General features: G+C 49.6%; 1 protein-coding gene across 5 annotated transcripts in view; it reads left to right on the top strand.

Moving 5' to 3' along the window:
* The first annotated feature begins 1,043 nt into the window (after positions 1–1,043).
* Ntrk3 (neurotrophic receptor tyrosine kinase 3) overlaps positions 1,044–27,045 on the top strand; it is a 354,645-nt gene continuing 328,643 nt past the window's right edge. For all 5 annotated transcript variants that reach the window (XM_036185374.1, XM_036185365.1, XM_036185355.1 and 2 more), the window contains exon 1: positions 1,044–1,349. In XM_036185374.1, coding sequence (XP_036041267.1) covers positions 1,102–1,349 — 248 coding nt within the window. In that variant the 5' untranslated portion in view covers positions 1,044–1,101. The remainder of the gene's footprint in view (positions 1,350–27,045) is intronic.

Below are 27,045 nucleotides of genomic sequence, written 5' to 3'. Positions count from 1 at the left end.
CCCGGGTCACCTCGGCCGTGCTCATTTCGCTTCCTCCCGCGGAGGAGATTGCAGCAAAACCGGGCAGCACGAGGGCCAAAAAGTGGAAGGGAGAACGCCTTTCGTGTCGCGCATCCAGCTTGCCAACTCTCCCTCCCCAGCGCCGACCCTCGGAATCCCATCTGCAACTTTTTCCCTTCCGTCTTGGTTTCCCCTCGGCTGCGGCGAGCGGTCGCGGGGCCGCTAGGCGTGGAGCGGGCGGGCAGCGGCGCGGCAGCGGGTGGCGGTACCGGCGAGAGCCGAAAGCCGGCGAGTGGGTGGGTGGGTGGGGAAGCAGGAGGGAGAGGACGGGCGGGGAGAGAGAGGGGTGTGGGGAGGGGAGGGAGGGGGAGATTCCGCTCTCCTGCCTCTCCCAGCCCGGGCGGGGGGCGGGGGAGGAGGCCGAGAGGAGGGAGGGGAGGAGGGAGGGGAGGAGGGAGGGAGGGAGGGAGCCGAGGAAGACGCTCCGATAACCCGTGCGTTTCGTAAGGCTCGGAGCACTTGTACATTTCTGCAGGCGCGTAGCGAGCCATTCGCGGCGGCTGCTGCAGCTCTGACTGCATCTTCCTCCTTCTCCCTCCCTCCAGCTCCGCGCGTGTGTATGTGAGTGTGTGCGAGTGTGTTTTGCAGGTGTGTCCGTTTTAATTCTGCCCAGGAGGTGGGACTTGGTGACTTTAGCACCATTTTTTCCCCTTTTATTATTATTATTATTATTTTTGCCTTCCCACCGTCCGTTGTTGCAACCCTGCAAAGTCTCGGAGTCGGAGAGCGCGCCTCATTCCCAGAGCTCCTGGACCCCGCAAGAAGCCGAGCGCCGAGCCGGCCACCATGCCCGGCAGACCGCGCCACTAGGCGCTCCCCGCGGCTCCCACCCGGCGGCGGCGGCGGCGGCCGCGATGGTTTCCGACGCTGAAGGATTTTGCATCTGATCGCTCGGCGTTTCAAAGGCAGAGGCCCCCCTCCCCCTTCCCCCCTCCCTCGTCGTCTTTGTTTCCTTCCCCCCCCTGCTCTCCCCACTCCCCCCACCCCACCCCCCTCTCCTCTCCTCCTCCTCCTCCTCTTTTTTAGAAGCAGCGATCGGAGATGGATGTCTCTCTTTGCCCAGCCAAGTGTAGTTTCTGGCGGATTTTCTTGCTGGGAAGCGTCTGGCTGGACTATGTGGGCTCGGTGCTGGCTTGCCCTGCAAATTGTGTCTGCAGCAAGACTGAGATCAATTGCCGGCGGCCGGACGATGGGAACCTCTTCCCCCTCCTGGAAGGGCAGGATTCAGGGAACAGCAATGGGAACGCCAGCATCAACATCACGGACATCTCAAGGAATATCACTTCCATGTAAGTCAGGCGGCCGCTGCCCAGCCCGCACCCCCCCTCCACTCCACGCCCCAGCTCCGCGTCTCCCTCTTGCCCGCCCGCGGCCGGGGAACCGGCCCTGCGCTCCCCAGCTCGCCTCTGCTCGCAGCCTGCCCGGCGCGCGTCAGGCTCGCCCTGGCTCGGGAGATGCTGTAGGGCTGCGTGTTCCAGGTGACTCCTGCCCTAGCCAGGCGTGATCGGATGATGCTGGTGGGTACCTCTCCCTGGAGAGGACCCTTCCCGTGGAGGGCACCCAGGGCCCAGCTCCTGTCCCTGCCTCCACCCTCTTGCCGGCCCGGCTCGTTTCGAGGGTGCGAATTGGGTTCTTTGCCCCCCACTAAATAGCAACAGTTTGGCCACGCTCAAGTGGAATAAAGTAGAGGCGGCTCGGTTTCCTGACAGGCGGTGGCAGAGGCAGTGCTGAGCTGAGGAGGGAAGGTGACAGATAGGGACTGCTTGAGAATCAATCGAGATTTTTTTTTTTTTTTTTAAACTCTTTCTTTTTGGAGACAGCAAAACATGCCAATAAGTAAACAAGTTGGGAGCTGGTTGCTCCCGAGGAGACTTTGGACGTGTTCAGGCCGTCATGGACGTCTACCTCTTTGCTTTTCTCGCCTCCCCCCCCCCCCCCCCCCCCGCCTCCCGCCGCCCTCTTCAACCCCATTTTGGGCATTTCCGAGACATCCCCCCCTTTCCCACCCTCATCTGCATCTGGGCGCCTACAGACCCTTTCCTGGCTTGGGCTTCTGTAACTGCCCAGGATAATTCTGAGACAGGCTGCTGGAGGAAGAAGAGAGGAGGACCCGTGTTTTGGGAAGGGGATTTCTTCCTCAATTCTGCGGTTCTGTTTATTTCAAGAATTGAACTCTGCCTGGTGTTTGCCTGGTTTGCCCCGTGTGAGTGGGACCTGCGGTGGCGGTGGCGGCCTGCTCTTTTCTTGTATTTCTTTGGTAGGGAGAGGGGCCAGAGGCCTGAGAGGGAGAGAACGGAAGAGCTCAGGCACAGGGAGCCTGCACAGCCTTTCTTGCATCCCTCAGCCAGGTGACCACCACCCCTCCTACCCTGCTGCCCTTACCCCCACCCCTCCCCCAAGGGTGTGGATGGTCCTGGGATGTTCAGAGGACACCTCATTGCTTTTCGCCCCAGGGCTCCTAAGGGATAGGTAGGATGGTGGCCAGGCTCCGGGGGAGGCATTTAGCTGAGCTCTTTGCCTTGGGGACAGACGAGAGTAAGAAGGGACCCCGTGTGCTATGGACACTGCCCTCTCAGTGTCCACCTTCTCTTTGCTCCAGCCATTGCCTCAGCGCTACAAAGCCTGAAGGATATGCAGTCTTGCTCCCTCCAGAGCCCACCAGCCTTCTTAAGGGAGACAGCTTGGGTTCTTCCAGCTTACACTTTGAGGGAGGTGGACAGCCCCAGGAGATGTCCCTGACTCCTGGTCCAGGAGACAAGCCTGACCCACATCTTAGCTCTGCTTTTCACTCCTTACCACCTCCAGCCTGGCCAAGGATGACCAGGTAGACAGACAAGGGGCAAGGGGAAGGGAGAGGAGGACCAGGGATGTCCAACATCTCAGAGGATGCCTGGGGCAAGGTCTGGAGGGGGATTGTCAGGGAAGCTGGGACCTGGAAGTGCACCCTCTGGGGGCCCCTGGGTGGAGGGATGGATGGAGGGAGCTTAGTGGCTTGTGCTCGGAAGCTGGGCATTGGGATTTTCAGGTAATTGGATGTGCTAAGGGTTGGAGAGTTTGGGAGCCGGTGAGCAGTGGCTGGTTTGTTCTCAGCTCTGAGGATGTGTATATCTCTGGGAACCCTCAGGGAGGCAGGGTTGATCACAATCACATAGGCTCTTTATGGTCACACAGAGGTGTCACACCTCTAAGAAGGAGGCTTGGGGAGGCAGTTCCGTAGGGGAGGGTGGGATTGGCTTTTCCTGGAGACATGGGTGGCAGGAGGGGACACAGGTGGCCTCTTGCTCCCGTTGGGCTCCCAGGAAAGTGTCTGTGGTGAGAGGAGCAGGATGAGGAGCCCCTCTGTGTGGTGCTGGACTCTAGCTGGCCATCAGGACTCTGCTAAATCCACCGGACACCACAGAGTGAGTGGTAAGGGAGGTCAGAGGTCAGGGGTTGGATGACCCCTTCTCACCCCATCTTTCCCCTAGTGTCCTATTATGTGTGTGTCAGGTATTGACTAAACTCAAGGACCCAGACTCCCAGTCCAGAGGCAGAGAGCCTCGAGGTGGGAGAAGAGTCATGTTCATCCAGGAACAAACATGCCCTTGTTCCCATCTTACTCCTTAAGAAATGGAAGATTAAGGGAAAAGGTACTCATTCCCAGGCCTATGAACTGATTCTAGCACCGAATACTGGTGTGCCCAACATATATCCCAGGCCCCCAATCCAAGGCCTACTGGAAGGGGCGTGTGTGTGCTTGAAGACAGAGAGAAGCACATGGCAGGGGAGGGCCCAACCTTAGTGTGGCCTGGGAAGGTGTCCTTCAGATATATGTTTCTAGAGATACAGGGTCAGGAAGGGCACCCCCTGTTAGCTTGGAGCTCTGGGTGATGGCATGAAGCTGGACAGATTCTGGGCATAGACAGACAACTTCTCAGGCTGTTCTAAGGTAGCCTTCCTCAGATAGTGAACTCTTTGTACTGAGTTTTCAGACAGACAGGGTTTGTTTTCTTGTAGTCCTAATTCTCTTGCGGTGCCCATCAGAGTGGTGGCAGTACCCATCCAGAGCTTTGGGTAGAAGAGACCCTACCCCCTTGACCATCTTGTTAATAGGAGGAGGAAATCAGCTGCAAGGTGCCAGGGAAGAAGATGCCTCCATCCTGTCATAGTCCAGCTGCTCCAAAGAACCCCCTCCCCCCAGACCCCTTCCTCCCTTCTGTTCCCTTTCTCTTCAGAAGGGCAGTCTTTTTGCTGCTGTAGCTCTTAATACACCACAGACTTATCCAGAGGGGTCCAGGGGCAGCCACACCCAATCAGGCTCTGACGACACAAAGGCAGGAGGGAGGGTGGTGGCCAAGATGGTGGGTTGCCGAGGCTGCCTCCTTAGGCCAGGCCTACAGGATTGCCTTGGTTGGGGATAGCGCAGCCTTTGAATGGTTGAAAGAAGATGGAGGTAGAGAGAGTGGCATTGTTGGGTCAGACGTCCTTGGGATTGGTTGCCTGGGCTTGCGAAGACCGCGGACTCTTGGCTGGCACACTGAACCGCCATTTGTATGTTTGTCTAAACTGCCACAGGGTTCCAGGTGTTTGGAAGGGTTTTAGGTCCTGGATTTCCCTTTCTCTTGGAGACTCTCTGCTGACCAAAGGGTCATCTGGGGGCTCTTCTTTTTAAGCTCCTTAGTATTAAGGACTGAGGTTGGTGACCCAGCCTTAACAAAGGCCAGTGAGAACTGGAATCCTAAAGTCTGAAGCAGGCCCTAAAGGCTCCAAGGCCCCAGTAGATGGGCAAAATGTTCAGAGCCCCAGGACTAGGGGTAAGCCTGAGAGAGATAGGCAGAGTTGAAGCAGGCCTTGGAGGTGTGATTTGAAAGGGAAGAGTTATAGAGTGATTTCCAGGACGGAAGCTGGAGCTCTGGGCTTCGTTGGTGGTAGGATTTCATACTGAGGTCAGGCTGTTGGTGGGTGTCAGCATTTCCCATGACCTAGAATCCTCAGCTCCAGTATGCCAAGCAGGCTAAGCTTTCATAGTACCCCCTGGGGCCAAGGACATCAGTTCTGAGGCTACCTGGAAGCTGAGGACACGGTAGTTTGGGCAAATCCAGTGGAACCCTGGCTGTGGCTTTAAGAGTACTTGTGTGGTGGTCCCAGGAGGGCTGAGCTGATGTCTTGGAGATTCCTTAGGGTCCTGCAGGGTTCCAGCTGCTCTCTTTGCCTTAAAACCCTGATCCTGGCCCTGCCAGACTCTGCCAGCTGACCCTTCATGTCTGGAAAGGACGATGGCCCCACTCCAGATGAGTCTTGGGCATGTGGGATGTGAGTATCTATGTCCCTTTCTGTGTACAGCCCCTACCATTAGGGTCGTGACATTTCCACTGTGACCTGGGGTTCCCATCTCAGCCATCCATGAAGTGGCTCTTGCAGGAATCATGTGCCTTTGGGGACAGTGACAGGCTAGGAGTAAGAAAAGACCAGGACGTGGTGAGTTATGACCTGGCTTTTCCCCATCTGCCTTGAGATGTCCTGGAGGGCTGCAGTCACTCAGAGCCTGTAAATCTAACTATGAATCCAGGCCATGGGTCAGAGTGTCCCTTCCAACTTGGACATCTGCCATCTCAGCGCCAGGAAACATCTCCCAGGAGGCTTAACCAGGCCTGTTTTAAGGATCCCTCATGTAGGACTGTAGTGACTCTGTGATACCACCAAGAGGAGGGCATAGGCAAGTTCGCACTGGCTGTGAGCCACTGTTATTCCCCACCTTCCTTTCCCACTTCTAGAAAAGTCAGGTTACCCAGAATGTGCCAGAATTTGTGACACAGGACACACTTTGTCATCAGCTCCCTAGACCAAATGCCACATACTTCAGACTGCTTTAGGGGTCCCTGGTCTTTCCTCAGAGGTTGGGCAACTGACTCTATGACTCCCATTCCCACCCCTGGGCTCGGGCCTAGAAGAGACGTCCTTGCAAAGATGTCATCCTTTTGTTGGAGAGAGGCTGCCATTGTGTGTGGGAAAATATTAGGACGTCTATCTCAAATTATTTTTGCCTACAACAGGAGGTATTTAATATTTAATGCATGGATTGGAGATATCTAAGCATATAATAATTTAATAAATATGAGTGTTTGGGGGGTTGCAAGATAAATTTTTTATTGCTAAATCATGCATAATCAGAATAACATGGTGCCCTTGATGTGAGTGGAGGGCTCAGAGTTGGAGAGGACTTGGATAGGAGAGGTGATTTGGCTCTTCCACTTGGTGCTTTGATGAAGGGGTTTGTTAACTGGTGTGGATAGATGGGATGTAAGATAGGACCCGGCTCAGTGTGCGCAGGGGTCCTCAGCTCCCTATCTCCATTCCCAATGCTGAACACCCTTCCCATCACTTAAATGATGCCCTGTGCAGTGAAATGATGCCCTCCTCTTCATGAAGAGTCCCCACTAGCCGTTTTTATCAGAGGCCCCAGTTTGCTGTTGTCGGCTTGTTTGGCGAGAGCTATCTGAGTTATAGAAGCAGGGCTGATCATTCCCATTGTACAGATCCATCCAACAAAAACAAGGGCAGAACCAGAGTCTTAGGTGATTGAGTTACCATGGAGTTCCCAATGGAAACAACCAGAGATGTTGGAAGATGCCACAGCTGTTGCTCAGTGCACCTCCACTGCCAGCCTGGTTCAAATGGCTCCATTGCCCTCGGGCTGAACCTTTAGCTGGGCATCCTATGCCCATTTCTCTAAAGGGAAATGCAGAGGATTTTCCTCCAGAAAGCTCTTTTGACCCAAGAGCAGCATTACAGAACCACTCTGCCCTGAGGGACTTGAAGAGGGTAGCTGAGTGGCATGCATCTGGCTGATGGAGATTATGTCACCCAGATCTGTCGGTGATCTGCTGGGATGGCTCAGCCAGAGTCCATGGTCATCTTCTGAGCCATATTCTGGCCTCTGCTTTGGAAAGTATAAACACTTTCTGATGGCTGGGCATGGGACAGGCTTCTTACTGATGGCTGTCAAGAGGGAGAACTCAAGTGGTCCCCTCTAGTGAGAGATTTTTAGAGTCCTCCCCGGGGGAGCCCCAGAGTTTCGTTTCTGCTCCTCTTGAGTGTGAGGCAAGGCTCTGCAGAACTCGAAGCTGAGGGGCCTAGAAGGTTGTAAGCAGGCCTTCTTCATGTTCCCAGGGGTTCATGGGCTTGAGAACCAGGGACTCAGCTGAGTTTCCCAGAATGTGAGGGACATGTCTTTTCCCAGTGATGCTCCCAAGTGCCTCCTTGTACTACCTTGTCTCTTGTTTGGGGGACTTTGTCAAAGCCAGACCCTCCTCCATGCCTATGTCTCCCTCTGGGGCAGTGTTTCCAAATTCAGGGTCCCCAGAGACAGCAACTATGTGAAGCTGGCAGCCCTTGGGCTCCTTGCTGCCTGCAGCCCACGCCAATTAGAAACAAACTCAAGGAGGGCTCCGCTGAGCTATTTACATGGATGGCTGGGGTACAGGGCTCTCAGCAGGTTTGGGAGTCTTTTTCCCTGGCCTTGACTCCTGTCTCTGGTGCCCTTGCCTGGCTTCCTCCACCACCAAGGGCCTGGTGTAGGGTGGTTGAAGATTCAGGATTCTAACTCCAAGCAGGCATCGTCAGACATGGAGGTCTGAACAACTTCTCTTTCCCACTGTTCTGCTTGGCTTCTCTCTAGTTCTGGACAAATCCCTTTGCTCCCCTGGGCCTCAATTTCCCAAGATTAAGATAATAAAAATTAACCTAGGACAGAACTGTTAAAACTCAGTGTCCTGTGTCACAGCCTGATGACGAGAAAGTTGTCAGTGTACCACCACTAACAAGAGCCAGCTCTTACTGAGTGTTCAGTAACTGACCACAGTGTTACATACTTGATCACTGATTATAGTTACCATTTATTCAACACTTACTGTGTCCCAACCCTGTGAATTAAATCTACATCAGGTCTGTTTATAGATGGGAAAACCGAGTCTAAAGAAGGACCTCATTTTCACATAGCCAGTACGTGTTTAAGCAGGCTGGCATTTAAATATTAAGTTTATTGTCTATATTCTTCTGTATGACACATATACATATATGTATGTGATTACATCATAGATATACAAACACACATATGTCCATACATTACTGTTGTGACAAATTAATAATACAATAAGAGGATTGACGTGGAGGTCAAGGAGATCCTCAAGGCTTTATTTCACAGCCTTCTAGTTCCCTGGGTGAGAACTGTCCTGGCTGGTACTGCAGGGAAGACCAGTGGAATATGGTGAGGATGGTGCTTGAGCAGCAAAGCCCCGGAGAGAACAACAGAGCCCCAGACAGAACTCTAATAATGGAAACAGAGGCTTTAGTTTCTCCTGGTCTGTTCCCAAAGTACTGCCCTCCCTGGAGGTTGTGTCCTGACCCACCCTTCTTCCAGGCATCCTTGGCTTACCCACATTGTTTTGGCCTCTGAGGTCTACCAAATGCCACAGTAGCCCAGGGGACAAACTGAGGCTGGAAGGGATTCAGGAAGCTGCTTGCTGGACAGTAGTCATCCCCTGTCTGAGTTGAAGCCTATCATCAGGACAATATTCAAGATGCTCATGAGGGTTGGGGATTTAGCTCAGTGGTAGAGTGGTTGCTTAGCAAGCACAAGGCCCTGGGTTCAGTCCTCAGCTCAAACAAAAGATGCTCATGGACAGAGAGAGCCTGGCTAGGGGAAGAGAGGGCTGAGTAACTTCTCCTAGTCAGAGTTTTGGGTTACCAGAGCTGTCTTTGGAGGCAAGCAGAAGGTGTTTGGTGGGGAATCTGAAGGACTGGTCAGCTAGGTTGGAAAACTGATGTTGGGAGTGTCATTCCTGAAGGGAGAATTCCAGGTGTTCCTGGGCCTTCATCTTGCTGCTTCCATGAGTCTTTACTCCCTCCAGCCCCTTCCTCTTACTGGACTCTCCACCGTTCTTGTTCATAGATGTGGCATCTGTCCCCCATAGGAAAAAGCCATGACCGAGAGAGATGACTACCACTGTCCCCATGGAGACAAGCTGGAGGGTCCTGCAAAAGCATTGCTAGGCAAACTCTTGCGGTTGCCTCTTGCTTGTATGAATCTGTCTCTGGCCTCAGTTGCTACCCTTGCAGGGGGGTCATCTAACTCTCTTTCCCACAAGGTCACTGGGCATCATTAAATGGATACCATGACTGACCTCCTTCACAGGCTCTATGATCAGACTAGTGCCCTGCTGGTTGTTTCCATTTCTAGATGACTTGGGGGGATTTGAATTAGGGAGAAGATCAAGACTTTGAACCATAAATCAGGGAAAAGGAGGTGGGGAATAATTTGGACTAAATCCAATTTTTCAGAAGAAGAACTTGGCAGACAGATATATGCTGCAGCCCAGTGAGCTAGGAGCACAAAGCAGACAGGGATGCTGGGCCTTGCAGCCCATTGGTCTCCTCCTCTTGCGGGTTGATGTCTGCACCAGAGAGAGGCTCAGGGATTGCAGAGGCAGGAAAGAGCCTGAGTTTCCCTGGAGCGGGAGAAAGGCAGGGAGCAGTTTTAGACTCGAAGTCCTAATGCCGGCTGCGTGTAGCAGTACATTGTGCTGTGCTTGCGTATCTGGGGGCGTCTTTGTACACGCACAAGTGCCTCTTCTGGGTGCTCCCTGCACATCACGTCTGAGGTTTCTGTAAACAAACGTTAAAGCCGCCGGCTTCCTGCTTTGCCGAGATTGTCTCTGTGTGTAGACTCCTCATGGCCACCAGAGGGCAGCATGATGCACGCGTCGATCCTTGGCTGGTGATTTCACCCAGAGAGAGCTGGAGCTGGGATGGTGGTGGCCAGTGCATTGCCAGCCTGGGCTTTTGGAGCCTGCCAGGAGTCAGGGGTGAGCTTCTGGCTGGGAGGGCTTCTCTGTTTAGCCCACCCTATTCTTGCTCTATCTGTGTGGTCCAAAGATGTGAGGCTCCCAATCTGGGTATTTTGGCCCAGGAGTTACAAGTTCCCTGGGAGGAGGCTGTAGGGAGCCTAGGCTAGAAGGAACATCCTCTTCCCACATTATCTAGTGTCAGAAGCAGCAGCAGCAGGGAGCATAGTTTTTGCTTGGGCGATGGAAATGAACTAAAGGGACATATGTTCCTGCCCAGGAAAATCCCGGGCTTGATGGGGACACAGAAAGTTGGCAGAGACACAAGAGTCAGTGTCTTGGAAGAAGTGAGCTTCCCACACCCCTTCCCTCAGGCGCTCTTGATCTACTGGCCTGAGTGTGAGCATAGCATTCACCCTTCCCTGCCCTCCAGCTTGAATTTGGCAATTCCCAAATGCCAAGTTGGTGCTCAGTAAACATGATACTCTCTCTGGCATTTTCCAGAGATGGGAGCTCGGAGTTGTCTGTGAACCCCTCTGGACCTTTTTCTGGATACAGGAGTGGGTATGAAAACACCCCCTGTTAGTGTTTGCCTACTGTGAGTGAGACCCACTGGTCCTTCTCTGTTCCAGGCAGTCCTGTATTTGAGCAGGATGCTTGGTTTCCTGTGCTCACAAGTCTGTCAGTGGACCTTTTCCCTGGCTCTAGAAGCTAGATTGTCTGCTCTGTGCTGAGCTTGCGGGTCCAGGGCCTGTCTCTGTCCCAAAGGCCAGCCCATAGCTGCCTGACTCAGGGATACAGAAAAGGCCCTCTTTCTTGTGACCCATCTTTGCCCAGCAACTTTTTTTTGGCTGTTTTTTTAACCCCCAAGGCAGAGCCACTGAAAAGCAGGAAAGGGGTGAGCATTTATAACATGCTAACCTAGCTGGCGTCCTTTGCCGAACAGCTGTGTATGGATGGCAGTTACAAAATGAAGCTCCTGATTGTGACCTTGCCACTTATCAGTGGTGACCTGGACTAGCTATTTAAAAATTTTTTTTGACCCTCGGTTTCCTCATATGAAAGTGGTGCTAATCAAAAGAGCCCAGAGTGGCTGTAAGATTGCCGTGAGAACGTACACGGGGTGGGTACGGCTCCACATGCCTTTTCTTCTCTCTCATTTTCTTCCTCTTCCAGCATAGCATTTCCAGAGCGGCATCTTCACAAGCAAGGATATTTTCATGCCCTTCATCTGTTCTTCCTACTTCTGGTATTTCCCACATCCTGTTCATTTTTACATTCCAGAACAGATTCATCTTCTCTTTGGGGTTCAGTTTGAAGGGTTCCCATGCCCCCAGCTTTTCAGCTGTTCTTTTCCCCTGATGGGCAGCTCCAGGAGATTAGGGACTTTGCTCAGTGGACTTTCCCCTGTGTTGCCTTTGGACCCAGGTAAGTCACTCAGGTGTCCTGAGACTGTGTCCTTAGCTAAAAGTTAGGCCAGTTGGATTATGAGGTACCTTTCACAGGCTGGAGTCCCAGAGGCTGACTGGCATGTGGAACAGTGGAAGCTTGTAGGAGCAGTGACATTTTGGGGACTCTGAGAAACATGGGTTAAAGGATGTTGAGGGTAGCCAGCATGTGTAAATGGCTGCAGGGGGCAGTAGGAGAGCCACCATGGTGTACATTTTAGGAAGGGGTCAAAGTAGCTGAAGCTTGTGTCTGTCACCAGGACGAGGAGAATATGGTTCCTACTGATATGACACCTATCTGACCTATCGAGTGTCAGAGTTCTCCAGGCACAGACTTTTCCCTGCCTGCCTTCTCCATCTCTAGACCAAGAGTTTGGATGATAGAAATTGTCCACCAGATTAAGTTAGGAGTACCAAGCCTCTGGCACATATGTCCCACATGGCTTTATTGAAATTCTTGCCCTATATCATTTGGCATTCACTTATGGATTCCCTTTTGATTACTGTAATGAAATCACCTTGCCAGCCACAGGGGGCTTTAGGACATGCTCTACTAGGAAGAGTTTAGATCTTCAATGTGGTAGGAGCAACTCTAAATCCCAACCATATCCATCAAGTATATTCGCTCCAGTTCCATGTTGAGCCACAAGAGGGCACTAGACCACGATTTCTGCTGTGTAGGTGCTATGTAGTCTATTGTGATTGCTCCTTTGAGAAACGTCTGCGCTGCACCTGGGCTCTTCCCAGATACCAGCAGCTCTGAGGTCATGACCAATCAGCTTAATTTAACCACAGGTCACTGCACTAACAGAGGTCTCAAGGGAGGTCTATTTGTGCAGTGCAAAAAGATCACTAAATTTGGTGTCAAGCTAAAGGTTCCAATTTGTGCTCTCTTTGCTTGTTTAAATGATGAGTAAAGTTAGTTAGCTTCTTTGTGTACCTTTTTTTTTTTTTCCACGTGAAAGGTAAGGTGTTATCGGAAGGTGTGCTTGGGAGCAGCTGCCGCAGGAATTAAATTGCACGATGTGTGGAAAGTCTGGAACTCGGTGAATTCTCAGTGACTGGCCTGCCTTTTTCTGGAAGAAGGATGAAGTTAGGTCATAACCCAGAAATCCTGTGGGCCTGATGGGGTCATTTTACCCCCTCTTTCATAAATATTCTGTGATTCTAATTCACTGGGGGAAACAGCGCTACCCAGTGGCTGGAATGGAGAACAGCAAGTATTGGGTAGGTATTGGATTGTGTGGTGATATGGGATCCAGAGGATCCATCATTGGGATTTGTACTGCTTTAATTACCGGGTTCTGTGGGTGATTTGCTGAGGATATTAGTAGCATGCCAACAGCTGTTAGTGGTGTTTCTTGCCTGGACCTTTAGGAAGAAGTCACAACTGGGCTAATTTTCTTGTCACCGATCAATCCTGACACCTAATGATCAGACCTTTCTTGGTATTTCCTAGGGCTCTCTCTCTCTCTCTCTCTCTCTCTCTCTCTCTCTCTCTCCTCTCCCCCTCTCTCTTTCCCTCCCTCCCTCTTCCCCCCCCCCCCCGACCTCTCGATAGTGAGTGTTCATATTTTTCAGGAGCTTTAATATGTCTGGTTGACTTTGGCTAAGAGATTGGAGATCCTGTGGTCAGTGAATCTATCTGGAAAATGGGGGCTGGTCTGGTTGGCTAGAAGGTGCTTCCAGGCTGTCTGTATATCCTTTGCTTGGTGTGTGTATGGGGTGAAATGGGGTCAATAAAAACTGTGTATTGATAACAGCCAAACCTCAGGCTCTGCAGGTGATGCATACAGCCTGGAGAAGGTAGGGCCTGCACTTAGTAAAGGAATGGCCCTGAGGCTGAAACTGGGGTGTCTCTGGATTCTCCCCCCTCTTCACCTCTTTATGTATGCACCTGAGACCCAGGAGGGAATGTTGGCAGGCATGCAGGCTCAGGAAGTTATTTAATATCAGCTTTGCTCCAGATTGTGTTTCTGACTCCCTGCCACCTCTTAAGTGGCAGTCACTTTAACAAATGTGGCAAGAAGACACTGAGTGGGAAATAACATGAGGGAAGGGGGGAGGGGCAAGGCTATGGGGGAGAAGGAGTTATATTCCCTTGGCAGACACGTTGGTTGTCTCAAATGCATTCAGGAGAGAGTAGCATGGTAGAGAAGTGAGAGACCCCCATAGTCCCTAGGAGTAAAAGGAGGATTATCTGGAAGTGTCTGGGTTTTAGGATCAAGGGTCCCAGGCTGTAGCTCTCTTTCTCTCATGGAAGGTCCCTGTGCTCTATGGAGGCTTCTGGCTTTTGTCCTTTGGGTAGATGTTGACGGGATAGAGATCATTTCCCCAAGGACAGTTTTCAAAGTACACAGCAGACACAGCTAATGGAGCCTGATGTTGACACTTGGGCCCACTGTGAACACTGAGGTGGGGCTGGGCATGGACTGTGTGGTACCCAGGTACCTGGCCCTGACCTCCTTGTCCACAGCCTCCTAGCAACTGGGCTATGGAGGAAGAGTGGACAGTTGTGCCAAGAGAGCCATCTCTGCTCTCCCAGTTGCAGGAAACAGAAAGGAGGGAGTCCACTATTTGTCACCCCGGCCCCTGGCACCAGTCATAGGCCTGACAGGATGCAAAGCCCTGAAGTGCAACTTTGAGAAAAATAAGCATTATTTTTCCCTCTTGGATCTTAAAATTAGATAGATGATCTGTGGCTCTTCAGAAAGAGGATCTCATCCAATGAAAAGTTCAAAGGAAAGTGTGTGTGTGTGTGTGTGTGTGTGTGTGTGTGTGTGTGTGTAAGTATGCATTCCATGAGGTAGAGAGGGCATGAGGGTATAATGTTCCTAAATGGAGATTTTGACATTCTCCACTTATTTGCCTCTGGTCTTTGAGTGTCGTGAGATACCAGGTTGGGACCTCTTGGCTGTTAAGTTGGTCCACTGGTCCCACTGTTACAGAAGCCCCATGGCATTTTAGGAAGACAAGGAAGATGAGTTCCATTTCTACTGTGTCACTCTGTATATGTGAAACAAAGGTCTAGAGACAAGAGGTTTGCTTAGAAGGCAAATCCCAGGAATCTAGAAGGAGACAGGGGAAATGACGCAAAGACCTGTGTGCTCTCCAGTGTACGGATGTCCCTGGTGCCTGTTTATTCGCTTGTCTTCTGGGTATTTACTCATCATGGGGCTATTTGAGGCCCTGTGATGGCCAGCTGTTTCTGTGGAAGCCATGGGGAAGCAATGCAAGGGATGAACAGACATAGTCTGAATTGTCCCTGTAATTTTAGGATGTGCGGGATTGAGTATCAACTCTCTAGGTCCCTTGCCTTGATGCCTGTACCCTACCACTCAGGATCTATCTTAGAGGATAGGAGATGGCCAGAGGTGGCACAGCACATCCTCTCTGACCCCCAGGGCCAAGTTCCTGAAGGAAATTCCATCAGAGGGTGTATGGAATCTGAAAACCAGATGGGTGGAGGTGAGCCTGGGTGGGAGGGGAATAAGGAGGGAGTAAGAGATGGGTCTCATGTGCTGTTGAAGAATAGGACTTCAGCTTCCTCTTCCAGCATCCAGGTACATTCTGTAGCCTGAATGAACCTGACCAGTGCCCACTGTCCTCTGCATCTTAGTTCCAGGGGAATGGGCGACCTCTATGTAAGATTATCTGTGGACTAATTTCCCATCCTCATGTAAATAACTGTCTAGTCTTTCTTGATCCCAGAGCCCCATGCCAGGGCTGTGACTGCAGGCCCACCAGTCCAACTTCTGTCCTTGGTACAGGCTAGGCCACTGTGTCAGGCTCCACTCTAGCACCCTCTGTCACACATCCTTGTCTACCCAGGGGATCATGGGACTGATGATGTTGACATGGCTCCTGCTCTGTCCCTGTCGTGGGCTCTGAGGAGTAAAGACCTACAGACTAGAGCAGGCTCACTGCATGTCTCCAAGCTCTCCAGAAGACTTCTCAGGCTGGTGATGATGGTTCATGAGCCTGTTCCTGGATGTTAAGTGTACCATTTTCATTGCTTTCCATACTTCCGTGGGTCTTCAGCTCTACTCTCCACTTACTGGAAAGATCTTCTAGGAAAACTTGAATTTGTGCATAGTGACAGTGACCATGTACCATGAGCAGTTCTAAGGTCAAGGGTCCTCTTAGTTCAAGCCCTTTCCATGACCACCAGAGCCTCCTGAGACAGGTGTTATTACTGCCATGCACCCCTCCTCTGAATAGCTTGGGATCACAAGTGCTTTGGATCTCAGGCTGCTTTCAGATTTTGGAATATTTGCATTTCTATAACAAGATATCCCGGGGCTGAGACTCAAGTCTGAACATGAAATACATTTATGTTTCATATATGCCTATGACACATAGCTTGAGGGTTATTTATACTACATTTTTAATAATTTTGTTCACGGCCCAAAGTTTCATCTTGCAGAATTTTCCACAGCTGGTGTCAGGCTGGTGCTCAAAAAGTTTAAGATTTTGGAGCATTTTATACTTTACATTTTTAGATTAGGTTTGAGTGTGTGTGTGTGTGTGTGTGTGTGTGTGTGTGTGTGTGTGTGTGTGTACACATGCACATCCTTGTACATATGCGTGTAGCTTCTAATTCCAAACATTAGCTGCTGGCCTGAGAGTTTGCATTGTGGGGGAGCACAGGCTGCTGGGCCATGGCCCCACTTGGACTGTGACTGTTCACTCACATGGCTCTCAAGCTGTACATTCCAGAGTGGCTCAATGGTGGGATTGCATTTTACCTAAGACTTTTGTGAATAGTTTTTCAAACTGTTAGAAGTCTTAATGCCTCCCTCTTCAAAGAACATCAGCCTACTTCCCAACACATCCTGACAGGACTTGATATGATGCCAGGTTCCTTCTACTTCTTTTCCTTTCTCTTGCACCCTGAACATTGTACCTGGCTCCATCTTGACCTCAGCCCACATTCACTCACCTTTCTCCACAGGGCAGCACTTGACCTGAACTACCTTAGACCTAAGGGATAAAAGAATCACTGCATTTTACAGAATGCCCCTCTGCATTTGAGAAGCAGGGCAAGTCACTGTGTAACTGCAGTTCAAGGGACTTTGTTGACTCCAAATTGTCCCTAAGATAAAGACTGGAGTTCAGTCTGCATTTGGAGTCTTTTGGGTTTGAGCACATCTTTCTGGTGTTTGCCTACCATGATCCTTTCATGGGAATCCTTAGAGTGCTTGACCAACCTGACCATTCCTCCTCTATTCTCAAACATTTTCTACCCAAAGTCTTTGGGTCTGGATGCTTCTCTTGACTAATCGGGTCTCTGGCCTTCCTTCTGCTCTCCGGGCTCTTCCCATCACTCTAGTCTCACCTTCAAGAATCTCTTTGTTCTCCAGACCCTGCTTGTGGGTTAGTTTTTCCCTCCGGTCCCCGGAGCACAGAGTAAGAACAGCTGCTGTTTGTTGACTGCTTTCTGTGCACCTGGCACGGTTCATGTAGTAGCTCACTTAATCAACGTCGTAACCACTCACGTGAGGATTGTTCTCACATTACAGATGAGAAAGTAGGGACCAAGAGAGACCCACATTGCCAGAAGGCTACAGGTGTGAATGGCTGTGGAGGTTCAGAGCCAGGCTCATTGTAGAACCTGTGCTCCCACATTGATTGTAGCAGCAAATGTGAAGCAAAGTGGTGGCAAACAAGCCAAGACATCACCGAGTGACATTTGAATCCAGATGTGAAGGATGTCACAGTGAAATGATGGACTTCCATAGTAAAGAGAAAACGTCATTGTCCATAGAGTAACACAGCACTCTTTCACAAACAATGCTGGTTAAAAACCACTACCTACTGTCTATGTGTGCTGGCTGGTTTTATGCCAACTTGACACAAGCTGGAGGCATTGGAAAGGAGGGAACCTTGACTGAGAAAATGCCTCAATAAGATCAGGCTGTTGATAAGCCTGTAGGGCATTTTCTTAATTAGTGTAGTGATTAATGGGGGAGGGTCCAGCCCATTGTGGGTGGGGCCACCCCTGGGCAAGTGGTCCTGGGTTCTATAAAAAAAGCAGGCTGAGCAAGCCATGGGAAACAAACCAGTAAGCAGTTCCCCTCCATAGCCCCTGCATCAGCTCCTGCCTCCAGGATCCTGCCCTGTTTGAATTCCTGTCCTGACTTCCTCTAGTGATGAGCAGTGATGTGGATGTAAGCCAAAGAAATACCCTTCTCCTCAACTTGCTTTTGGTTATGGTGTTTCATCATAGCAATAGTTACCCTACCTAAGACACGCTATGAAAGATGATAACTAACATCTACAATGTGCTACTGCTTAGGATCACAGTCACATGGCAAAAGGATGCACTCACTAACTCAGGATAAAATAGTTTCACAGCTTCCAGAGAAAGAGAGGAAAGCAGGGTATATTCAGGGTCTGAAAGTTATTTTGCAATGTTTTCTTCTAATTTTGTGGTGCTGGGAAGCTAGGGTTTTCAGCATGCTAGGCAAGCACGCTACCTCAAGCCCACTTTTCACTTTTTATTTTGGAACCAGGTCTCACTAAGTTGTCTACGCTAGCCTGTAATTCACACTGTGAGGCTGGCCTTGAACCTGGAATCTTCTTGCTTAGCCTCTTGAGTAACTGAGATTGCTTTTATGCTGAAAAGCCTGGCTTTTCATTATGCTTATTTTATCTTATTTTTTTCCTAGCACCCAACAAATGGCAATGTTCTAGGTGATAGGCAGGTAATGCTTTCAATGTATAATCTTTTCTTTTGCATATCTATTAAAATAAAACCGTAGAACCTCTAAGCAATGAAAATATTACACCCATTGCATTTGAAATTTAAAACAAAAGTAATATTGAAATCAGTTATTGCTGACAGCACAGAGTTCTACTGCCTAAGTAAGTTAAATGACAGAAATGTGTTTTCCCATGGTTCTGGAGGCCAGACGTCCAAGATCAAGGTATCAGCAGGGCCATTTCCTTTCCAGGTTTCTGTCCTTTACTTGTAGATAGTCACCATAATATTGTCTTCTCCTCTCTCTCTCTCTCTTGTTTTTCCAGGCAGGTTTCTCTGCATAGCTCTGGCTGTCCTGGAACTTGCTCTAGACCAGGCTGGTCTCAAACTCATAGATCCTCCTGCCTCTGCCTCCTGAGTGCTGGGATTAAAGGCGTGCACCACCATACCTGCCCAGTGCATGGTCTCCTCTTGTGTGTCTGTGGCCCGAGAAGGAGGGAACGGGCATATCGTGTAAAGCCCAGTGAACTTGGGCTTCTCCTAGACTTAATGATATGAGTGCCAGCTCTGGCGGGACATACCTCTAATCCAGTGAATGCTGCCTAAATATCTGAGCATGTATATGTCATTTAACTAGAGCCCAATAGTGTTGGTGGAACCCACATCCATCCAGATCAAGGACATTACTAACCCCCCAGAAAGTTCCTTCATGTCCCTCCCAAGTCTGTCTCTGTCACCAGCTTCTCAGAGGTGACCACTATTTTTAACTTGTCAGCAATAGATTACTTATGTCTGACCCACAGCTTCATATAGGTAGAATCACGTACTTCACATTTAGCAAGAATATGGTGTTGAGATTCACCCACGTGCTGTAGATAACAGTATTGGATTGCTTTTTATGGCTATGTAGTATTATACTGTGTGACCAACCTGAGTTTATCTGTTCTGATTTTGGAACCCGTGGGCTGCTCCTAGATTTGGACTTGTGGCTAGATCCACTGTGAATATTCTTGCGTGAGCCTTTTGGTGAACATCTGTTTTTTGTTTCTCCCAGGTCATTCCCCAGGCATGGGAATCTCCAGGATGTATGATGAATGTGTTTCACGTTCTCAGACACAGCCTGGCTTGGCCCCTTTCCTCAGGAGTCCTCCCACGTGACAGACAGGACAGCTTGTGGTTGAGCTGGGTTAGGAGAGGCTCCTTTATGTGACTCTCCCTGACTCTGACTTGCAGATAAGCTGAGGAAGGCAACTCTGCTCAAATTCGCCCATCTGTAAGGTGGCTGAGCTGGGATCCATTCTGACAAAATTCTGAAAGCATTGAGAACACCTGCCAGACCCCAAGCCCAACATACACTGGTGTTCTGGGAGCCCATTGGTACGCTCTGACACTGGGAAGCCAGGGCCAGGCTGGCAGTGGGTGCTGCTTGAGGGCTGTTCCCATGGGGAGGAGTGTTCTAGCCTGGAAATGCACATCTCCAGTTGGAGACCAAAGCTGGATCCCGTATGCATCCCAGAGGGAAGCCAGACAGCTCCTCTGGGCTAATGTCTCCTTCGTCAGTAATTTAGTTGGGAGTCCTGTGGGAAGGGTGGGGAAGCCTCAAAGGGCTTTTCCTGTTAAACAGGAGGTGGTTTCCTTTTTATCTTAGGAGATGGGTATCACACACAGGCTGAGGAGAGCAGGGCAAGGTGGAAGGGATTCCTTACGAAGGTCCTCATTCTGGGGTAGGGCACATCTTCCAGATGAAGAGACAGCTAAGCTGAAACCTGGAAAATGAGCAGATGTTAGCCACACAGAGAGATCAGGTGAGATGGGTGTTATTTTAGGTAGAAGGACCAATAGGAATAAAGAGAACTCTGAGGAGCTGAAGGCAGTCCATCCTGTCTGGAGAACAAGGGAGCAGGCAGATCATGCAAAGCCTGCTAAATATGGGCTTCTCATAGAGATGGTGGCAATGCCAGGTTTGATGGCACATGATGTAACCCAACAGTTGGAAAGTGTGTGTGTGTGGGGGGATGATCAGGAGTTTAAGGCTAGCCTCAGCTACATAGAGGTTTTGGCACCAGTCTGAGCTACATGAAATTTCTAAACAAAAAGCAAAAGAAATGATCGTGAGACATTTGGTGAGTAGAGCTGAGCTCTTGTTCTGTCTATCTCTCGCCCTCTAGCACTTAGATGTGCCTGGCTGAGTAAGTGAGAGGATAAACCATGACTGACCAGAGCACCTACTGGGCATAGGAGGCCTGGGAGCCTTTGAAAGGTCAGGGAGGCTGAGGGACATCCTGGAGTCCCTAGGGGTGATGTGCTAAGGGGCCATGTCTATTTTCTCTTGGCTGGAAGACCAGGCCACGTGGGATAGTCAGCAGTCCCTACCTGGTTTGTCAACACATGGAAGTAGTTTAGAAAAACTTAGCTCCATCTGAAAGGTACCTAGGGGCATGGTGACAGAATTCCAGCTCAGGAACACTACTTGCTAAAATATATTTGTTTATTCAGAGATTTAATTAACATGTTTAAATATTAAAGAGTAAACACCGTGTGTCTAGTGGGACTCAACATTTACCAACAGGAGTTCTGGCTTATTTAATTATTTGTGTTTTCCCTGCCCTAAGACTCAGGTTTCAGGCTTTGTTCTAGGGAGGCAGTGGCGAGTGCAGGTCTCTCCCAGTGAGCCCAGGGAGTGGGAAACTGTCAGGGGTTTGGGGAGGGAGAGGAGGAAGGAAAGCAAGAGATGTTCTCAAGAAGTGGAGATGTCCAGACAAAGAAACCAACATCCTGTATTAACTGTAGAATGAAGAGAGAATAAGCTTTGAGGTCCCCAGAGCAGGTCCAAGGTGCAAATTCTAGAGAGCTGGAGACAGCTGGGCATCCTCTGTTGGGGCCAAATCTCTATAGCAGGGGAATTGGAAGGTCTTGAGATAGTCTGATGAGATGCCAAGTTGAGTTTGTGTGGATTTTGTGGAGGCACCTTCTCCCCATGATCCCTAAGGAACCTGCAGGCTGGACAGTGGCAGGCTGGACAGTGGCAGGCTGGACAGTGACAGTCTGGACAGTGGCTGACTGGACAGTGGCAAGTTGGACAGTGGCTGGATGCACAGTGGGCTGGCTGGACAATGGGATGGCTGGACAGTGGTGGGCTGGACAGTGGGCTGGCTGGACAGTGGCGGGCTGGACAGCGGCTGGAGAGTAAGTAACATTGCATCATCCCTTACAGACACAGGGATGGAAGGGCCCCAGTCAGAACTGCAGGTAGAACTCTGAGCTGGAGGTGCTTTATGACAGACCTGCATTACAGTATCACCGCAGATGAGGTCCTAGCTGCGGAGAGATTACACCCGGGGTTATTTATTGGTAATGTGCTCTATGGTTTTAATTTTTTCTTTTTGCTTATTCAGGCTTTAGCTCCAGAGGAAAATAGCCCGGGGTGGCTCCGAAATAGATTCTCTCTGCCCCATTAACTTATTCAGTGAGTTTAATGGTCCTTTTTCCCCTCAGCCTTGAAGCCATCATTAAGAGGCAGAGATTTATAAAGCAAAGACTGAGCTTTAGTCAAACTTTGATTCTTGGCCGGGGGAGGGCAAGGGGTTCAGGCAGCCTGGCACCCTCTGTCCTGATGCTGTGGGAGGTCCATGACTCCGGGCTTAGTAAGGGTTAATGGCCTTAACTTTCCCGAACTCTCAAAGGGTAGGGTTGCTATGGATTACTCTGAAATGGCTCTACAGGGCTTGGAGTTGAGTGTCTTCTGGTCCTTAGCAGGATTCTGGTCCATTTCTTGGGATGTTCCGTAACTCTTCTCAAAGCTTCGGGTCACCATTTGCCAAGGGTCAATGTATAGAAAATCAACTCCTCAGAAGTCACTCATGGAGGGACTTAGCTAGTCAGCAGATAGTTCCTTTCAAATAAAGTGACAAAAGACCAGATTCCCAACTTACTTACCACTGAGAAAATGGCCAGCCAGTCAACCGATTAACCAACCAACCAATCAGAACAAAAAAAAAAAAAAGCAAAAACACAATAGACTAAAATCCTGAGTACTGCATGGTTTGCCAAATTTCCCCAAACTTTGGTTCAAGGCATATTATTATTGAATGAAGGTCAAGTCAAATTAGCCCAACTCACAGATGGTCAATCCAGTTCAATCCAGTTCACTGCACTTAACTTCCTCCATATTTGTGCATCTGTAGGGTACAGAGCACCCTGCTGAGGACACAATGCGGGGGGTGGGGGATGGTCCAGGCTGATGAGACAGATGCACCTGCAAGGAAAGAGATTGCCATATAGCAATATGCAGTGGGATGAGGTGGCAGCTTGGGAAACTGAGGAAGAGGCAATGTAGCCGTGAACCTTGGTGAGTAGGTGGGATCTGGATAGGGAAGGAGGGAAGGCTGTTTTAGGGGTAGTGTACAGCAGAAGTGATGGGTGGGATTGAGGAGATGCAAGGTCCCTGTTTACCTGAGAGTTGGGAACCCAGAGGAACCGACAATCAGCCCCAAGATTCACTTGAGGATGGCGGAGAACACCAGGCTCAGCCTCTGCACCTTGTTGGCTCAATGATAGGAGCCGTCAGAGGGTTGGCAGAAAAATCTTAACATTCAAGCAGTTTTGTTTTGATAGTTTGTGAATGAAAAAAAAAAAAACCAGTGGTGAAAAGTAGAAAATAGGAAAAGAAATCACTCATATGTTCAGACAGACAGACAGACAGACAGACAGACACACACACACACACACACACACACACACACACACACACACTCTAATAGATTTCCATTAAATTTCATAGTAAAGTTGATTCTACAATTAGTACAGAAGGCAAAAAATGGCCTTGGGAAAGATTTTAATTCCTGATTGAGCACTGTAAGCTGTGCCCACTCTGAGAGACACACAGCAGCTCAGGTGAGCTGGGGCACAGTTATACCACAGTGAATGAGAGGGCTGCAGCAGAGGATTTCAAAAGTAGTTACTCCTCCTCTTCCCAGTCTTCCTGGGTGCAAAGAACTCAATTTGCCCAAGTTCAATATGTGAATCAGACAAGACTATTGTATGTATGTTGTATATGTGTACGTGGTGTGTGTGTGTGTGTGTGTGTGTGTGTGTGTGTGTGTGTGTGTGTGTTTACATGCATCCAAGCAGATATTTCTAGTTTGCATTCTAAGGATAATCTGCAGCACACCGTGGACTGAGGAGGGGAGGTGTAGGCAAAAGTGGAGGAAAGCTGGAGGCCATTGCAAAGTGATGTGGGTGGGGTCAAGGTGAACAGAGTAATCAATCAATCAATTCAAACAATGCTGATTGTGTGTTGATGTAACAAATCGCAGGATCATGGAGGGCTATAATCCATGAAAGAAAAGAGGAGCCATCAGATCTAGAGCAAGTGGAGAGAACTGTGCCTTCTGTTTTTGGGACCCTGAGTTGCTGGTCTTTGGGGGAGAGGATTAGCATGAAGCCTAGACATGGCTCCAGCCGATGTAATGTTTCTGATTGGAGACCTTCTTAGTGAAGCGAAGGGTCACCACAGGGAATCAGCAGGGTCAGCTTGTTTGAGAACAGGTGAAAGCCTTCTTCACAGCTGTCCAGTCAGCTAGTCTTTCCCAGGCCATGGGCTTCTCTTGTGGGAGCTGCATTAACATCAGCTACAAACACTTCTCACCTTTATCTGTATTTGTAAGTACCTTCTGTTTCTGTGTCCACTCTCCTCTGGCCCGTCCTACAGGCAAATCTGGCCTCTCTTTTGCTGCAGGCTTACCTTGGCACAATTGCATTGCCAGGTAGTATGTATGAAGAACCAAGGTATTGGTGCCAAGGAGAGGGGAAAGAAGATTGAGTGACACATCCCAGCCATAACTCCAGCTCCAGGGGATCCAATGCCCTCATCTGGACTCTGAAAGCATCTGCATGCTTGTGTAGTGTACATGCCCATGCACAGACGTACACAATACCTATAATTAAAAATAACAAAAAAACTTGATCTTCAACAAAGAAAACTAGGTGTCACCTAGTTATTAATAATGCACAGGAAAATTAAGAGGATAGTTATTCGCCTATACTCACTTGATTTTCGAGGTAGCTGTTTACCACCTTAGGAGGAAGGCTGGCAAAATTGGATTGGTTCATGGTACCTATTAGTGGGTTAACAGGGTTATTTCCATGTTAGTCAATCTTCCAGGGTCATGTTCTCTGAATTCAAAATGACACATACTTTGGAGAGGTGATATACTTTAGAAGGATCAGGGCTCCATCAACAGTCTCTGAGTTATTTTGGAAAGCATCTACGGGGATGCTCCTCATGAAGAATGACTTACAGTGTGGTGATGCCTAGGATATTGAAAGGGACGAAGTTAGCTAAAGGCAGCATCACTTTACCCCGGATGCTATGTACCTAGAGCTATGCTGGGCATTTTCCATTCCGTGGCTTTGTGAATTTAGTAAAATCACAACCGATTTCCCATTTCATAGTTTTGCATGCCCCAAACCACACACAACCAACATTGATAGGAGAAAGGGAGCTTAGGCAGTCTATATCCAGAATCTGTGATTATACCTGCACACTGGCAGTCTGGGCTCTCTCTGTCCTCCTCAGCCAGTGTACTCTTGGAGGTGGAGGAACCAGTGCATGCTACCCAATTCTGCACCCCAGCTGCGTTATAATGTGGTTAGATTTTCTAAGCTGGAACAAATGTTCCCGATGTCAGTTCAATGAGAAATTCTGCTCCATGCTCCCTGGGCTACATTGATTTATCCACCTCGAATAGAATAGCCATGTGGTGAACTAGATAAAATATTTGTACCATTGATTGCTTTATTTCGTACAGATGGGAGGTGGGAGTGAATAAGTGCCCTAGGCAGGTGTGTAGAGACCAGCTAGGGAAGAAACGCAGGGCTGCCAGTGCCACCAGGGCATTGTCTGTTATTTACAGGTCTGACCCTGACTAGCCACTGGCTGAACCCCCTGGGGTTCCCTTTGACAGTTCTGGTTACAGTTTGTGTTAGCCATGGACCAGGGTGTTCTTTTTTGGCTGGAGAGTGCCCAGGACATCTCGGTGGAGAAGGATATAGCCCTTCCAAACATTGCTGCAAAGTCACATGGAAAATGTTACAGTAAAATTAGTGGATGGATCCCAGCACTCGGGAGGTGGATCTCTGTGAGTTCTGGGCCAGCCTGGTCTACAGAGTGAGTTCCAGGAAAGGCTCCAAAAAAAAAAAAAAAACAAAACAAACAAAAAACCCAAACAAACAAACAAAAAGAAGTGGTAGAGGTAAGGAGTGAGTCCACTCCAAAGGTAAGAAGCTCCTGGAGGGTGACCTAAGAGCATCTTCTCCCTGGATGTCTTGTCTGCACAGGAGCCTCGTGGTCCACGCTTGGTTACCACTAGCTGCCTGAAAGGCTGAGTGGATGGCCACATTGCTTTTGATGTCAGTAGTGAGGCAGGGGGATGTGAGGTGAGAAAATGGAAGTGGGAGGGAGGGGTCTGTGCAGGTGCTGCCCTATGGGATGGAGGGCTTATTGGCTGGTACACAGGCTCTCCTTTTGATGATTTTGTGGAAGTCACACAGAGTAAAGGTCCATTCTAATGACTTCATTTTAGTTAATGACCACTGCAAAGGTCCCATTTCCAAAGTTACATGCTGAGCTTCTGGGGCTTGAAGTTCCAGACAAGAAGGTCAGTGAGAGGTTGATAGGGAAGTAGTTGTTTGTTGTTTGTTTGGTTTTTGTTTTGGTTGTTGAGACAGAGTCTCACTCAGTAGTCCAACCTGGCCTCAATCTTTCAACTTTCCTGCTTCTGCTTCTTAGGTGAGTGTCACATACCATTTGGAATTTTTTTTTTTTTTTTAAGTATGTGGGAGACATAGATGTGTTTGTGATTGAGGGAAGAAGGCACATTAGGTGAGAGCTAGAAAGAACAGGATCAACTGGATGGGGCGGGGCAACATGTTATAATACAGCTAGAAGAGAGAGGGTGAGGGCCACACACTGAAGCTGTCATTTCCTGGAAGGTCAGGACAGGCTGCACAGCTGTGAGGCTATGGGTCTAGCTTGATGGTAGGTTTTGAATGAATGAAAGGGGCAGCTGTTGTCTCTGTAGGAGGGAGGCAAGTGGGAAAGGTACATGTTTGTACTTTAGACAGAAGAGGCATCTCATGCTCCATGTCCCAGGTCTTTTCAGTGACCTGGATGGGAGATCTCCCCAGGTGAGGGAGGGTAATAGTGGAACAGAAAAGATGGCCATCTGCTCTCATGAGTGTGGGCCAGGGCAGGCATGGGATTCAGTGGAGGTTTGCATCAGCTGCAGGTGCAGCACAGCCCAGGGTCAGCTCAGTGCCCCAGAGTGTATCAATCAGGGTAAGGTAGGCAGACAACAGAGGAGGGACTTCTGAAGATGGATGTAGCCTTTGGCCCTAGACCAGTCTGTGTCCTACACCACGAGAGTCAGATGGCTTTCCGAGAAGTGGAGGTTGAGAGTGAGGGTCAGCCCAACTTGTGGCCTGTTCTCCTGCATCTCCACCCAGCCCCCATTGCTGAGCATCAGGGGGCTGCCTTGCAGCCTGCTGGTGGCCTGCTCTTTCTTATAAGGCCACACTATCTAGTAGGTACCTCTGAGGTCCTACCTTGGTGATACTCCCTTGGTTGTGGCCCCTCTGCTTGAGCCCAGTGTTTACTAGGGGCTGTATGTGTGCATATGGTGTCTAGAGGTCTATGTATATCTTCCTGGACTGCTCTTCATCTTCCTGTTTGAGACAGGTTTGTCTGCTGAACCAGGAGCTTACCATTATGGCTTCCCAGCAAGCCCCAGGGATCCAGCTGTCTCCACTTCCCCACTGCTGGGATTACAGACACCCCCTCTGCTTTTAATTTTGGCACTGGAGGATCAAACTCGGCTTTTCATGCTGGTGAGGAGAGCAGTTTACCAAAGGAGCCATCTTTCCAGCCAAGGTTTTGTTTTTGTTTGTGTTTTTTTTTTGTGTGTATATACAAAGATGGTGTCTCTCAGGCAAAACCCTGACTCATATTGAAAGG

Source organism: Onychomys torridus, chromosome 1 (assembly GCF_903995425.1).
Source record: "Onychomys torridus chromosome 1, mOncTor1.1, whole genome shotgun sequence".
In the NCBI taxonomy this organism is placed as follows: domain Eukaryota; kingdom Metazoa; phylum Chordata; class Mammalia; order Rodentia; family Cricetidae; genus Onychomys; species Onychomys torridus.
The sequence above is the reverse complement of the archived record's forward strand: the minus strand, read 5'-3'. Positions and strand labels throughout refer to the sequence as shown.